Raw genomic sequence first — 16971 nt, forward strand, 5'->3', positions numbered from 1 at the left:
GAGGGAGGTACCCGCTGTGCAGTGTGGGTTACAGGGGCAGCCACCTTAAGCACCACATGAGGAGGAAGATGGGGAATCTGTCTGCAGTGAGGGGTTGGAGGGAGATTCTTTTGATAGCGAGACAATGGACATCCTCACCCCTCCTGAAAAGTCCACATTGATACCTGTGGAGGAGATCAGAGAGTTCATTCACTCCTCTGTGGGTGCAAAGCATCGGCCTAAACTAGCCTCGCTTCGCTGGCCTAGCATGCCGAGGCTGGTGAAGTCCCTGCGAGTCATCCTCAGACGGAAGGGGCAGGGGAAAGGGAAGGGGAGGAAGAATGCTGTGTCGGGGAATGACAGACGGCAGCTGAAATCCTTTCTGGATGACCTGGTGAGGGACATCAGGGTGGAAAGCAGCCTCGCTCCTTCGGGAGATGGTGGGTCACAGGGTAGTGATGGTAGCAGTCGGGGCCGGAAGGCAAAGAATATTCTTGGTTTTCTTCGGGATTGTGTGGCTGAGGGCGCCACCGCTCTCAACGGGAAGGGTACCGGTGCTGAGGCCTAGTGTGCTCCCGATATGAAACTTACCATAGCTAGTTTGAATGTAAACGGTAGCAGGGGCTCTCTCCACAGATATAACAATCTCTCAGTCCTCAGAGATGGGAGATACGCGGTGAGTTTCCTACAGGAAACCCATACCACCCCGGGGGACGAGTCCGCTTGGCTCCTGGAGTGGCAGGGCGGGGTCTACATGAGTCACCTTAGCTCCAACTCTAGCGGGGTGGCGATCCTATTGGCCCCAACCTTGCGGCCAGAAATCGTAGGAGTCCAAGATGTTGTGCCCGGCCGTCTGCTCCACCTGGCGGTGCGCCTCGATGGAGTACCGCTGCATTTTGTCAACGTGTATGCTCCGAGGCGCGGGGTGATGCAGACGCGCCTATTCTGTCAGCTGTCCACCTTGCTGAGTTCCATCGATCATGGGGACTGCGTCATCCTCGGGGGAGACTTCAACTGTACCCTCGAGGTGGAGGACCGCTCGGGCCTCCAACGCGACCCAGCATCGGCGAAAAAGTTAAAGGAGCTAGTCGGCTCCTTTGACTTGGTGGACAGCTGGCGGAATCTTCACCCCGACTCTAGCGCCTTCTCCAGAAGATCTAGAGAGGGGGGTTCCCGGATAGACCGCCTGTATATCTCTCGGGCTTATGTCTCCCGCGTGTCGGCGTCCTCCATGCGGCCGGTGTCGTGCTCGGATCATCACCTTGTGTGGATGGAATTTACTCCTCTGCACCCTCGGGTGGGATCCGGGTATTGGCACTTTAACAACCGGCTGCTGGAGGACAGCCGATTCCGGGATTCATTCCGAGCGTTCTGGGCCACCTGGAGAGAGAGACGGAGAGAGTTCAGCTCCCTACGGCTGTGGTGGGATGTGGGCAAGGCCCACATCCGGTTTTTATGTCGGGAGTACACTAGGGGGTCGACAAAGAGGCGGGGCTCTGAGATTGAGCGGCTTGAGAGAGCGTTGCTTGACCTAGAGTCCCGTCTTGGTCCGACCGGTGGAGACCATCAAATGTGGCAGGAATACCTGGAGAAGAAGGACGCACTCAGGCATCTGCAGCTTCAGCAGTCCCGAGGTGCATATGTGAGGTCGCGGATCCAAATGCTGCAAGATTTGGACCGCGGCTCACCCTTCTTCTACTCGTTGGATAAGTGGCGTGGAGTTCAAAAGCAGCTGGTGGAGCTACTGGCTGCTGATGGCTCCTCCATCACGGATCCTGAGGAAATTATCAAAGAAGTCCGCACTTTCTATCGGTCCTTATTCTCACCAGATCCGTCAAATGCGGGGGCGTGCAGTGAGGTCTGGGAGGATTTAGCAAAGGTCAGCCCAGAAGACGCCGCGCGTCTGGACGCTCCCCTGACTCGGGAGGAGCTGTCTATTGCCCTTCGGCAACTCCGGAGGGGTAAATCCCCTGGCACAGATGGTCTGAGCGTGGAGTTCTATCAGGCTTTTTGGGATGTCCTGGGGGTCGATTACAGCCTTGTTCTAGGGGAGAGCCTAGCCACCGGGGAAATGCCCCTCTCATGGCGGAGAGCTGTTGTGGTCCTGCTGCCCAAGAAGGGAGACCTTCGCCTGCTAAAGAACTGGCGCCCGGTCTCCCTCTTGTGCGCGGACTACAAGATCTTCGCCCGGGCAATGGCCAACCGTCTTGGTTCAGTACTGAGACAGGTGATTCACCCTGACCAATCTTACACGGTCCCGGGCCGCTCCATCCAGGACAATGTCCACCTAGTACGGGACCTGATCCACCTGCAGCAGGAGACTGGGTCCTGGGCAGCGTTTCTCTCTCTTGACCAGGAGAAGGTGTTTGACCGGGTAGACCGCAGTTTCCTGGTGGGCACTCTGCAGGCCTTTGGGCTCAGACCACACTTTGTGGCCCGAGTTCGGCTCCTATACTCTGCCGCGGAGTGCCTTGTTAAGGTCAATGGATCACTGGCAGCGCCCATTCCCTTCAGGAGAGGAGTACGTCAGGGATGCCCCATGTCCGGTCAATTGTACGCGATCTGTGTCGAGCCATTCCTAAGCCTCCTACGGCGAAGGCTGACGGGTCTGGTTCTGCGTGAACCGGACATGGAGGTCGTCCTGTCGGCCTACGCCGATGATGTACTCCTCACGATGACAGATCCCAATGACCTGCGGAGGATGAGCGAGTGCCAAGAAGTTTTCTCGGCAGCATCCTCCGCTAGGATCAACTGGGAGAAATGTTCCGGACTCTTAGTGGGTCAGTGGCAGGTGGACTCCCTGCCGGAGGAGATGAGAGCTTTTGAGTGGAGCACTAGACGTCTCCTCTATCTGGGAGTCTACCTGAGTCCCTCTGGGGAGACCTGACTGGCGAACTGGCAGGACCTGGAGACGAAAGTCATGGCCCGGCTGGGGCGCTGGTCAGGCCTTCTCAGGGTGCTTTCCTATCGAGGCAGGGTGGTGGTCATAAACCAGCTGGTGGCCTCCATGTTGTGGTATCGGATGGTCACCTTGGCCCCTCCTGCCCCATTTGTTGCGAGAATGCAGAGGAAGTTAGTGGACTTCTTCTGGGGCAACAGGAAACACTGGGTCTCTGCAGCGGTCTTGAGTCTCCCAGTGGGAGAGGGCGGACAGTCGCTGGTGTGCGTTCGAACACGACTGGCGGCTCTCCGCCTCAGGACTCTGCAGAGATTCCTGGACGCCGAGCACCCTCCCAGGTGGCACGTGTTGGCGACTTTCTTCCTCCGGAGGGGCTGCTGTCTTCACGAAGACATGCGGCTACCACCGGCGGGCGTCAGCCGTACTGCTTTGCGGAGTCTGCCCGGCTTCTATCAGAACCTACTGAGAGTCTGGAACAATGTCGCCTCAGGCCGGGAATCCCCTCCTCAGGCGGAGGGCGGGGTCCTGGCCGAACCTTGCCCTACCTCAGTGGATGTCACTGCGGCTCAGTTGTGTGGACTGACTCAGGCCGAGCTGCTTGTCGGGCCCAGACCCCGCAATCTTCTCCGGGAGCCGAGTCACACACAACTTGAGCCGTCTCTCATCGATACCCACAGTCCCATTCAGGGATGGAAGTAAGAGGTATTTGTATGGGCTGCTGCTCCACACCCTCCACTTCCTTGCCCTTGTCCACCGTCCCGACACACCATGGCGATCGGTCTTTCCACCCGGAGGTGAGGCGGGTCCCCACTGGAAGTCCCTTTACGAGGGGGTTCTTCCCATGCACCTGGGGGATCTCGGCTGGAGGGTGCTGCATAGAGCGGTGCCCTGCAATAAGTTTTTTAGTTTGTACACGGATCTCCCACCCGCATGCCACTTCTGCGGGCTGGAGGAGACCGTGTACCACATGTACATGGAGTGTGCGAGGCTGCAGCCTCTTCTTGCGTATTTGCGTGGGCTGCTTCTCGCCTTCTGGTTGCATTTTAGCCCCACCCTATTTATATATGGTCATCCAGTAAGGAAGGGGGCATGGAGGAATGAGGATGTCCTAGTCAACTTGCTCCTGGGGCTGGTGAAATCCGCCATCCGAGGGTCTTGGAAACGGGTGGCGGGAGGATCTCCCCCAGCAGACTGCCTCACAATGTTTAGAGGGTATGTTCATGCCCGGGTAAATATTGAAAAAGAACACGCGCAGTCCACGGCGACCTTAGAGGAGTTTCGAGACCGTTGGGCTCCGGGGGGTGTAAATGCCATCGTGGATGGAGATGGCAACATTTTGGTGTAATGTCTATTGCCTATTTCTAGTGAAGTAATTGTGTTTGCCACTGTTTTGTATATATTGTATAGCACCGATATTTGTAATAAAAGATTTTGTAATAAAAAGAAGGGGTCAGACACAGAGTGAATCTCCCTCCACACCGTCCCATCACACACTCCCAGGGTCAGACACAGAGTGAATCTCCCTCCACACGGTCCCATCACACACTCCCAGGGTCAGACACAGAGTGAATCTCCCTCCACACCGTCCCATCACACACTCCCGGGGTCAGACACAGAGTGAAACTCCCTCCACACCGTCCCATCACACACTCCCGGGGTCAGACACAGAGTGAATCTCCGACTACACCGTCCCATCACACACTCCCGGGGTCAGACACAGAGTGAATCTCCCTCCCCACCGTTCCATCATACACTCCCGGGGTCAGACACAGAGTGAATCTCCCTCCACACTGTCCCATCACACACTCCCAGGGTCAGACACAGAGTGAATCTCCCTCCACACCGTCCCATCACACACTCCCGGGGTCAGACACAGAGTGAATCTCCCTCAACACCGTCCCATCACACACTCCCGGGGTCAGACACAGAGTGAATCTCCCTCAACACCGTCCCATCACACACTCCCAGGGTCAGACACAGAGTGAATCTCCCTCCACACCGTCCCATCACACACTCCCGGGGTCAGATACAGAGTGAATCACACTCCACACCGTCCCATCACACACTCCCGGGGTCAGACACAGAGTAAAACTCCATCCACACCATCCCATCATACAAACCCAGGGTCAGACACAGAGTGAAACTCCCTCCGCACAGTCCCATCACACACTCCCAGGGTCAGACACAGAGTGAATTTCCCTCCACACCGTCCCATCACACACTCCCAGGGTCAGACACAGAGTGAATCTCCCTCCACACGGTCCCATCACACACTCCCAGGGTCAGACACAGAGTGAATCTCCCTCCACACCGTCCCATCACACACTCCCGGGGTCAGACACAGAGTGAATCTCCCTCCACACCGTCCCATCACAAACTCCCGGGGTCAGACACAGAGTGAAGTTCCCTCCACACCGTCCCATCACACACTCCCGGGGTCAGACACAGAGTGACCCTCCCTCCACACCGTCCCATCACACACTCCCGGGGTCAGACACAGAGTGAAACTCCCTCCACACCGTCCCATCACACACTCCCGGGGTCAGACACAGAGTGAATCTCCGACTACACCGTCCCATCACACACTCCCGGGGTCAGACACAGAGTGAATCTCCCTCCACACCGTCCCATCACACACTCCCAGGGTCAGACACAGAGTGAATCTCCCTCCACACCGTCCCATCACACACTCCCGGGGTCAGACACAGAGTAAAACTCCATCCACACCGTCCCATCATACAAACCCAGGGTCAGACACAGAGTGAATCTCCCTCTACACCGTCCCATCACACACTCCCGGGGTCAGACACAGAGTGAATCTCCCTCCACACTGTCCCATCACACACTCACGGGGTCAGACACAGAGTGAATCTCCCTCCACACCGTCCCATCACTCACTCCCTCCACACCGTCCCATGACACACTCCCGGGGTCAGACACAGAGTGAATCTCCTTCTACACCGTCCCATCACACACTCCCGGGGTCAGACACATGTGAAGCTCCCTCCACACTGTCCCATCACACACTCCTGTGGTCAGACACAGAGTGAATCTCCCTCCACACCATCCCATCACACACTCCCAGGGTCAGACACAGAGTGAAGCTCCCTCCACACCGTCCCATCACACACTCCCGGGGTCAGACACATGTGAAGCTCCCTCCACACTGTCCCATCACACACTCCCGGGGTGAGACACAGAGTGAATCTCCCTCCCCACCGTTCCATCATACACTCCCGGGGTCAGACACAGAGTGAATCTCCCTCCACACTGTCCCATCACACACTCCCAGGGTCAGACACAGAGTGAATCTCCCTCCACACCGTCCCATCACACACTCCCGGGGTCAGACACAGATGAATCTCCCTCAACACCGTCCCATCACACACTCCCGGGGTCAGACACAGAGTGAATCTCCCTCAACACCGTCCCATCACACACTCCCAGGGTCAGACACAGAGTGAATCTCCCTCCACACCGTCCCATCACACACTCCCGGGGTCAGATACAGAGTGAATCTCACTCCACACCATCCCATCACACACTCCCGGGGTCAGACACAGAGTAAAACTCCATCCACACCATCCCATCATACAAACCCAGGGTCAGACACAGAGTGAAACTCCCTCCGCACAGTCCCATCACACACTCCCAGGGTCAGACACAGAGTGAATTTCCCTCCACACCGTCCCATCACACACTCCCAGGGTCAGACACAGAGTGAATCTCCCTCCACACGGTCCCATCACACACTCCCAGGGTCAGACACAGAGTGAATCTCCCTCCACACCGTCCCATCACACACTCCCGGGGTCAGACACAGAGTGAATCTCCCTCCACACCGTCCCATCACAAACTCCCGGGGTCAGACACAGAGTGAAGTTCCCTCCACACCGTCCCATCACACACTCCCGGGGTCAGACACAGAGTGACCCTCCCTCCACACCGTCCCATCACACACTCCCGGGGTCAGACACAGAGTGAAACTCCCTCCACACCGTCCCATCACACACTCCCGGGGTCAGACACAGAGTGAATCTCCGACTACACCGTCCCATCACACACTCCCGGGGTCAGACACAGAGTGAATCTCCCTCCACACCGTCCCATCACACACTCCCAGGGTCAGACACAGAGTGAATCTCCCTCCACACCGTCCCATCACACTCTCCCGGGGTCAGACACAGAGTGAATCTCCCTCAACACCGTCCCATCACACACTCCCGGGGTCAGACACAGAGTGAATCTCCCTCCACACCGTCCCATCACACACTCCCCGGGTCAGACACAGAGTGAATCTCCCTCCACACCGTCCCATCACACACTCCCGGGGTCAGACACAGAGTAAAACTCCATCCACACCGTCCCATCATACAAACCCAGGGTCAGACACAGAGTGAATCTCCCTCTACACCGTCCCATGACACACTCCCGGGGTCAGACACAGAGTGAATCTCCTTCTACACCGTCCCATCACACACTCCCGGGGTCAGACACATGTGAAGCCCCCTCCACACTGTCCCATCACACACTCCTGTGGTCAGACACAGAGTGAATCTCCCTCCACACCATCCCATCACACACTCCCAGGGTCAGACACAGAGTGAAGCTCCCTCCACACCGTCCCATCACACACTCCCGGGGTCAGACACATGTGAAGCTCCCACCACACTGTCCCATCACACACTCCTGTGGTCAGACACAGAGTGAATCTCCCTCCACACCGTCCCATCACACACTCCCAGGGTCAGACACAGAGTGAAGCTCCCTCCACACCGTCCCATCACACACTCCCGCGGTCAGACACAGAGTGAATCTCCCTCCACACTGTCCCATCACAAACTCCCGGGGTCAGACACAGAGTGAAGTTCCCTCCACACCGTCCCATCACACACTCCCGGGGTCAGAAACAGAGTGACCCTCCCTCCACACCGTCCCATCACACACACCCGGGGTCAGACACAGAGTGAAACTCTCTCCACACCGTCCCATCACACACTCCCGGGGTCAGACACAGAGTGAATCTCCCTCCACACCGTCCCATCACACACTCCCGGGGTCAGACACAGAGTGAATCTCCCTCCACACCGTCCCATCACAAACTCCCGGGGTCAGACACAGAGTGAAGTTCCCTCCACACCGTCCCATCACACACTCCCGGGGTCAGACACAGAGTGACCCTCCCTCCACACCGTCCCATCACACACTCCCGGGGTCAGACACAGAGTGAAACTCCCTCCACACCGTCCCATCACACACTCCCGGGGTCAGACACAGAGTGAATCTCCGACTACACCGTCCCATCACACACTCCCGGGGTCAGACACAGAGTGAATCTCCCTCCACACCGTCCCATCACACACTCCCAGGGTCAGACACAGAGTGAATCTCCCTCCACACCGTCCCATCACACACTCCCGGGGTCAGACACAGAGTAAAACTCCATCCACACCGTCCCATCATACAAACCCAGGGTCAGACACAGAGTGAATCTCCCTCTACACCGTCCCATGACACACTCCCGGGGTCAGACACAGAGTGAAACTCCCTCCACACCGTCCCATCACACACTCCCAGGGTCAGACACAGAGTGAATCTCCTTCTACACCGTCCCATCACACACTCCCGGGGTCAGACACATGTGAAGCCCCCTCCACACTGTCCCATCACACACTCCTGTGGTCAGACACAGAGTGAATCTCCCTCCACACCATCCCATCACACACTCCCAGGGTCAGACACAGAGTGAAGCTCCCTCCACACCGTCCCATCACACACTCCCGGGGTCAGACACATGTGAAGCTCCCACCACACTGTCCCATCACACACTCCTGTGGTCAGACACAGAGTGAATCTCCCTCCACACCGTCCCATCACACACTCCCAGGGTCAGACACAGAGTGAAGCTCCCTCCACACCGTCCCATCACACACTCCCGCGGTCAGACACAGAGTGAATCTCCCTCCACACTGTCCCATCACAAACTCCCGGGGTCAGACACAGAGTGAAGTTCCCTCCACACCGTCCCATCACACACTCCCGGGGTCAGACACAGAGTGACCCTCCCTCCACACCGTCCCATCACACACACCCGGGGTCAGACACAGAGTGAAACTCTCTCCACACCGTCCCATCACACACTCCCGGGGTCAGACACAGAGTGAATCTCCGACTACACCGTCCCATCACACGCTCACGGGGTCAGACACAGAGTGAATCTCCCTCCCCACCGTCCCATCATACACTCCCAGGGTCAGACACAGAGTGACTCTCCCTCCACACCGTCCCATCACACACTCCCAGGGTCAGACACAGAGTGAATCTCCCTCCACACCGTCCCATCACACACTCCCGGGGTCAGACAGAGTGAATCTCCCTCCACACCATCCCATCACACACTCCCGGGTCAGACACAGAGTGAATCTCCCTCTACACCGTCCCATCACACACTCCCGGGGTCAGACACAGAGTGAACCTCCCTCCACACCGTCCCATGATACACTCACGGGGTCAGACACAGAGTGAAGCTCCCTCCACACCGTCCCATCACACACTCACGGGGTCAGACACAGAGTGAAGCTCCCTCCACACCGTCCCATCACACACTCCCAGGGTCAGACACAGAGTGAAGCTCCCTCCACACCATCCCATCACACACTCCCGGGTCAGACACAGAGTGAATCTCCCTCTACACCGTCCCATCACACACTCCCGGGGTCAGACACAGAGTGAATCTCCCTCCACACCGTCCCATCACACACTCCCGGGGTCAGACACATGTGAAGCTCCCTCCACACTGTCCCATCACACACTCCTGTGGTCAGACACAGAGTGAATCTCCCTCCACACCGTCCCATCACACACTCCCAGGGTCAGACACAGAGTGAAGCTCCCTCCACACCGTCCCATCACACACTCCCGGGGTCAGACACAGAGTGAATCTCCCTCCACACCGTCCCATCACAAACTCCCGGGGTCAGACACAGAGTGAAGTTCCCTCCACACCGTCCCATCACACACTCCCGGGGTCAGACACAGAGTGACCCTCCCTCCACACCGTCCCATCACACACTCCCGGGGTCAGACACAGAGTGAAACTCCCTCCACACCGTCCCATCACACACTCCCGGGGTCAGACACAGAGTGAATCTCCGACTACACCGTCCCATCACACACTCCCGGGGTCAGACACAGAGTGAATCTCCCTCCACACCGTCCCACCACACACTCCCAGGGTCAGAAACATGTGAAGCTCCCTCTAGTCTATACTGACCCATAGCATATTCCCGGGATCAGCCATAAGAGTGAAAATCCCCAGTTCTCCCTATGGATCTGCCTTGCCAGTCCACGGCCCTCCTTCTCAACCCTCGACCCTCTCCTCAACATCCACATTTCAGCCTTCCTTCCCTTCCACACTCCCTCCCTTCGACCCCCACTGCCCCGACCCAAATATCCCTCTCCTCCACCCTCCAGCCCCGACATTCTCTCCACTGCACCTGCTTCAGCTCGTCGGGGTGCTTCCTGCAATTGGTGCGGAGACTCTCCTCGGCGGAACTCAGTTCCTCCTGCGTGAAGGCCGCTAGGTGGCGCAGCGTTTGCCAGGGAACGCGGATCCCATTGCATCTGGTGCACGGGAAGGAGCACAGCCCCTGCGGGAATGGACTCGGTCAGAGGAGCGGATAACGCAGAGAGTGAGAGAGATCCGGCGAGAGTGGAGAGAGTGTGACAAGGTGTGTATGAATGGAAAGGGAGAGAGGGTAGATTTGAATAGAGGGATTGTGTGAGTCTGTAAGTAGAGAAAAAGAGAGGTAGAATGCAGGAGAAAGGAAGAGAGATAGAGGCGGAGAAAGGGAGAAATTCAGAAGAAGGTTTATCATCACTGAGTTACATTGTTTTAGAACACAGAACAGTCCAGCACAGCCCATAATGTTGAGCCAAACTTTGAACCAATGCTAAAATTAATCCAAGGTAGCCTCCATTTTTCAACCATCCATGTGCCTAGCAAAGAGTTTCTTAACTGTTTCCAAGGTATCCACCTCTACCACAGCACCTGGCAGAGCGACACACACACACACACACACACACACACACACACACACACACACACACACACACACACACACACACACACACACACACACACACACACACACACACACACACACACACACACACACACACACACACACACCTAAAACTGTACCCCCAGTATTAGCCATGTCTGCTCTAGAAAACCATTTTGGCTGTCTACTAGACTTGTGTCTCTAATGAATGTCCACAGCTCCATCAAATTAAACGAAAAGGAGCAGACAGGGACACTGTGAGGTGGAGAATAGGTACAGGCAGAGACACAATGATGCGAGGTGTAGGTACAGACAGACACTGTGATGTGGAGTGTAGGTACAGACAGAGACGCTGTGACATGGAGAGTACATACAGAGACACTATGATGTGGAGGGTAGGTACAGGCAGAGACACTGCTATGTGGAGAGTAGGCACAGACAGACACTGTAACGTGAAGAGTATGTACAGGCAGAGACAAAGTGATGTGGAGAGTAGGTACAGAGACACTGTGATGTAGAGAGTAGGTACAAAGAGACACTGTGACGTGGAGAATAGGTACAGATAGAGACACTGTGATGTGGAGAATAGGTACATAGAGACACTGTGACGTGGAGAGTAGGTACAGGTGGAGACACTGTGATGTGGAGTGTAGATACACACAGACACTGTGGTGTGGAGAGTAGGTACAGACACTGTGATTTGGTCAGCAGGTACAGACAGAGACACTGTGATACGGAGAGTAGATACAGACACTGTGACTTGGAGGGTAGGTAAAGACAGAGACACTGTGATGTAGAGAGCAGGTACAGACAGAGACACTGTGACGTGGACATTAGGTACAGGCAAAGGCACTATGACGTGGAGAGTAGGTACAGACAGAGACACAGTGACGTGGACATTAGGTACAGGCGGAGGCACTATGATGTGGAGAGTAGGTACAGGTGGAGACACTGATGTGGAGTGTAGGTACAGGCAGAGACATTGTGATGTGGAGTGTAGGTACAGACAGACACTGAGATGTGGTGTGTAGGTACAGACAGAGACACTGTAATGTGAAGAGTAGGTACAGACAGAGACACAGTTATATGGAGTAGGTACAGGCAGAGACACTGTGATGTGGCGAGTAGCTACAGGCAGAGACTGTTATATGGAGAGTAGGTACAGGCAGAGACACTGTGATGTGGAGAGAAGGTACAGGCAAAGACACTGTGACGTGGCGAGTAGCTACAGGCAGAGACACTGTTATATGGAGGGTAGGTACAGGCAGAGACACTGATGTGGAGAGAAGGTACAGGCAAAGACACTGTGATGTGGAGAGTAGCTACAGGCAGAGGCACAGTGATGTGGAGAGTAGCCACAGGCAGAGACTGTGATGAGGAGTGTAGGTACAGACAGAGACACTGAGATGTGGAGAGTAGTTATAGGCAGAGACTGTGACATGGAGAGTAGGTACAGACAGAGATAATTTTACACAAACTTCATTAGACGGTAGTATCACTTGAGACTTGTGTGGTTAAACTGCTGCTTGGTATAGCCGTGTCTACAGAAGCTTTTGTTGCTCCTACCTGACGCAGTGAGTCCAAGATCCATTCCTTCAGTTTCTCCACGTCCACGTAATGTGAGCACGGTAGCTGTTGGAGTTGGGACCGTCGGGCAGCTGGAACAGTACCACGTTCAACTTAATACAGTCATACTATCTCTGCAATGTCCCATCTACTTCTGTTTACTCATCCCCATCACTCATTCCCAGGAAATCCCTCCACAAAGTCCCATCACATACTCCCAGGGTCAGACACAGAGTGAAGCTCCCTCCACACTGTCCCATCACACACTCCCGGGGTCAGACACAGAGTGAAGCTCCCTCCACACCGTCCCATCACACACTCCCGGGGTCAGACACAGAGTGAATCTCCCTCCACACCGTCCCATCACACACTCCCGGGGTCAGACACAGAGTGACCCTCCCTCCACACTGTCCCATCACACACTCCCGGGGTCAGACACAGAGTGAATCGCCCTCCACACCATCCCATCACACACTCCCGGGGTCAGACACAGAGTGAAGCTCCCTCCACACTGTCCCATCACACACTCCCGGGGTCAGACACAGAGTGAATCTCTCTGTACACTGTCCCATCACACACTCCCGGGGTCAGACACAGAGTGAATCTCCCTCCACACTGTCCCATCACACACTCCCGGGGTCAGACACAGAGTGAATCTCCCTCCACACTCTCCTATCCCTCTGCCTAGGCACGGCTTGGTAAGTTATGGGCATTTTATGTTGGCACCAGAAGAGCGGATACACTAGCGGCCTGTCCTCGGCACTTCCTCCGGCTGTGTCAGTCGTTGTCGCAAACTACGCATTTTTTTCTGTGTTTTCCGTGTCATATTCATCTCGTATCTAAGCGCTCAAGTACGTTCTGATCGCTTTGCAATGCACAGGCCTGTCTAACAGCAGCGCCTCCGTTTCCTACACTTGTTCCTCTAACAGTTTAACCTCTGTTGCAGTCTGCTCCAGGGCCCAGCTAGCGGCCGCCCGTCTTGCCGCAGGCAGTCTGCCCTACCTTTACGCTCATAGAACACCTTCAACCTCCGTGTGGTCATCTCGACGTGGGGTCGTGATAAGTCTGGGAGAGGTGCTGATCAGTCCCTCTGCGGGGACCTGCCGCTCGGTGGGATTTCCCAGGCGGAAAATACTTCCGCTATCACTTTCACAATGACAGGCCTCTCCCTCCCTTAAAAAAAACACGAACAGCAAATCGTTTTATTATTGTCGAGACTGAGCGAGAAACGCTGTTCTGCATGCAGTCATTTCATTTCATTACGACCGGAAGACCAGAAAACGTAGACCCATCGAGTCTGCTCCGCCATTCAATCATGGCTGATCCCTTTTTCTCCTCGTCAGCCCCACTACCCGGCCTTCTCCCCGTAACCTTTGATACCTGGTCGAATCAAGAAGCTCTCACTCTCCGTCTTAAATACGCACAGTGACCCGGTCTCCACAGCTGCCTGTGGGAACAAGTTCACCACCCTCTGGCTAAAGAAATTTCTTCGCATCTCTGTTTTAAATGGTCGCCCCTCTATCCTGAGGCTGTGCCCTCTTGTCCTCGACTCCCCCACCATGGGAAACATCCTTTCCACATCTGGTCTGTCTAGGCCTTTCAAAATTCAAAAGGTTTCAATGAGACAACCCACCATTCGTTCTAAATTCCAGCGAGTACTGGCCCAGACGATAATCCTTTCATTCCCAGCTTCATCCTTGTCAACATCATCTGGACCCTCTCCAATGCCAGCACATCTTTTCTTAGACAAGGAGCCCAACACAATACTCAAGGTGAGGCCTCACCAGAACCTTATAAAGCCTCAGCATCACATCCCTGCTCTTGTGTTCTAGACCTCTGGAAATGAATGCTAACTTTGCATTTCCCTTCCTCAGCACTGACTTTCACTGCAAGTTAACCTTTAGGGAAATCTGCACAAGGACTCCCAAGTCCCTTAACGTCTCAGACTTTTGGATTTTCTCCCCATTTAGAAAATAATCCGCACATTGATTGCTACTACCAAAGTGCATGACCATGCATTTCCAACATCGTAATTCATTTGCCACTCTCTTGCCCATTCTCATAATCTGTCTAAGTCTTTCTGCATCCGACCTGTTTCTTCAACTCCACCTGCCCCTCCACCAATCTTCATATCATCTGCAAACTTGGCAACAAAGCCATCTATTCCATCATCTAAATTATTTATATACAGTGTAAAAAGAAGCAGTCCCAACACCGACCCCTGCAGAACACTGCTAGTCACTGGCAGCCAACCAGAAAAGGATCCTCTTACTCCCACTCGCTGCCTCCTACCAATCAGCTGTTACTCTAACCATGTTAGTAACTTCCTTGCAATACCATGGGCTCTTAACCTAGTAAGCAGCCTTATGTGTGGCACCTTGTCAAAGGCCTTCTGAAAGTCCAAATATACAACATCCACAACATCCCCTTTATCTATCCTACTTGTAATCTCCTCGAAGAACGCCAACAGGTTTGTAAAGATTTTCTTATATCTTGTCCTTTGTCACCAAGTATTCCATAGCCTCATCCTTAACAATTGACTCCAACATCTTCCCAACCACCAAGGTCAGGCTAACTGGTCTATAATTTCGTTTCTGCTGCCTTCATTCTTTCTTAAAGAGTGGAGTGACATTTGTAATCTTCCAGTCCTCTGGCACCATGCCAGAGTCCAACGATTTTTGAAAGATCATTACTAATGCCTCCACAATTTTTACCACTCCCTCTTTCAGAACCCCAGGGTGCAGTTCATCTGGCCCAGGTGACTTATGCACCCTTAGGTCTTTCAGCTTTTTGAGCACCTCCTCCCTTGTAACAGTAATTATACTCACTTCTCTTCCCGCACACCTCTCAACACCTGGTACACTGCTAGTATCTTCTACAGTGACACTAGTTAGTACAAGGGAAGAGAGTTACAGAATAAAGTGTCACAGTTACAGAGAAAGTGCAGTGCAGGTAACCGATAAAGTGTGAAAATCATGAGGTAGAGGGTGAGGTCCAGAGTGCAACTTCAGTATAAGGAAACTTTAATATTCTTAAAACAGCGTGGGGAAGCTGTCCTTGGTGGTATGTGGAATGTAAACCCCTCCAGCCCCTACCCCTCTCCCTGTCTCTGTTGTTGTTCTGTGTCAAACAACACAGAACAGTCTTCAGACCCTCGATGCGGTACAGACCTTTTAACCTACTGATCAATCTAACCCTTCCCTTCTCCATTTCTTCTCTTATCCATGTCCCTATCAAAGAGTCACTTAAGTGTCCCTAATATATCTGCCCCCACCACCACCCCTGGCAGTGTGTTCCACTCACCCACCACTCTCCATGTAGAGTGATACATGGAGAGGGTACCTCTGATACCCCTTTACTTTCCTCCAGTCACCTGAAAGTAATGCCCCCTGGTATTAACCATTTTTGTCCAGGGAAAAAGTCTCTGTCTGCCCTCTCAACCAATGCCTCTTATCATCTTATCAATCCCCTCCAAGATCAAGGGAAGTCTTTGGAAAGCAGAACAGTTGCCTCTAGAAGTGTGACAGTAGGGAAGTGTGCATGGAACTGGAGGAGATAGCAGAGGTACTTAATGAATACTTTGCTTCAGTATTCGCTACGGAAAAGGATCTTGGCAATTGTAGGGATGACTTACAGCAGACTGAAAAGCTTGAGCATACAGATATTAAGAAAGAGGATGTGTTAGAGCTTTTGGAAAGCATCAAGTTGGATAAGTCGCCGGGCCCAGATGAGGTAGACAATAGACAATAGGTGCAGAAGTAGACCATTCAGCCCTTCGAGCCTGCACCGCCATTCTGAGATCATGGCTGATCATCTACTATCAATACCCAGTTCCTGCCTTGTCCCCATATCCCTTGATTCCCCTATCCATAAGATACCTATCTAGCTCCTTCTTGAAAGCATCCAGAGAATTGGCCTCCACTGCCTTCCAAGGCAGTGCATTCCAGACCCCCACAGCTCTCTGGGAGAAGAAGTTTTTCCTTAACTCTGTCCTAAATGACCTACCCCTTATTCTCAAACCATGCCCTCTGGTACTGGACTCTCCCAGCATCTGGAACATATTTCCTGCCTCTATCTTGTCCAATCCCTTAATAATCTTATCCCTTAATCAGATCCCCTCTCAATCTCCTAACATCCAGTACCGTAGGCTACTGTGGGAGACGAGGGTGAAGATTGTTGAGCCTCTTTGCATCATCAATAGGGACGTGAGAGGTTCCAGATGATTGGAGGGTTGCGGATGTTGTTCCTTTATTCAAGAAAGGGAGTAGAGATAGTCCAGGAAATTATAGACCAGTGAGTCTTACTTCAGTGGTTGGTAAGTTGATGGAGAAGATCCTGAGAGGGAGGATTTAGGAACATTTGGAGAGGTATAATATGATTAGGAACAGTCAGAATGGTTTGTCAAAGGCAGGTCGTGCCTTACGAGCCTGATTGAATTTTTTGAGGATGTGACTAAACACATTG

The 16971-nt window shown here is 53.9% G+C and overlaps 1 protein-coding gene across 1 annotated transcript in view; it reads right to left on the bottom strand.

Moving 5' to 3' along the window:
* The window catches only part of LOC140729373 (E3 ubiquitin-protein ligase RNF144B-like), a 30669-nt gene extending 15266 nt beyond the window's left edge, over nt 1–15403 (bottom strand). The window contains exons 1-4 of the mRNA XM_073049046.1: nt 15336–15403; nt 13510–13680; nt 12508–12599; nt 10375–10527 (exon numbers count right to left, since the gene is read on the bottom strand). Coding sequence (XP_072905147.1) covers nt 10375–10527; nt 12508–12599; nt 13510–13549 — 285 coding nt within the window. The 5' untranslated portion in view covers nt 13550–13680; nt 15336–15403. The remainder of the gene's footprint in view (nt 1–10374; nt 10528–12507; nt 12600–13509; nt 13681–15335) is intronic.
* Nucleotides 15404–16971: the final 1568 nt, after the last annotated feature.

This window comes from Hemitrygon akajei, chromosome 6, assembly GCF_048418815.1.
Source record: "Hemitrygon akajei chromosome 6, sHemAka1.3, whole genome shotgun sequence".
Taxonomy (NCBI): domain Eukaryota; kingdom Metazoa; phylum Chordata; class Chondrichthyes; order Myliobatiformes; family Dasyatidae; genus Hemitrygon; species Hemitrygon akajei.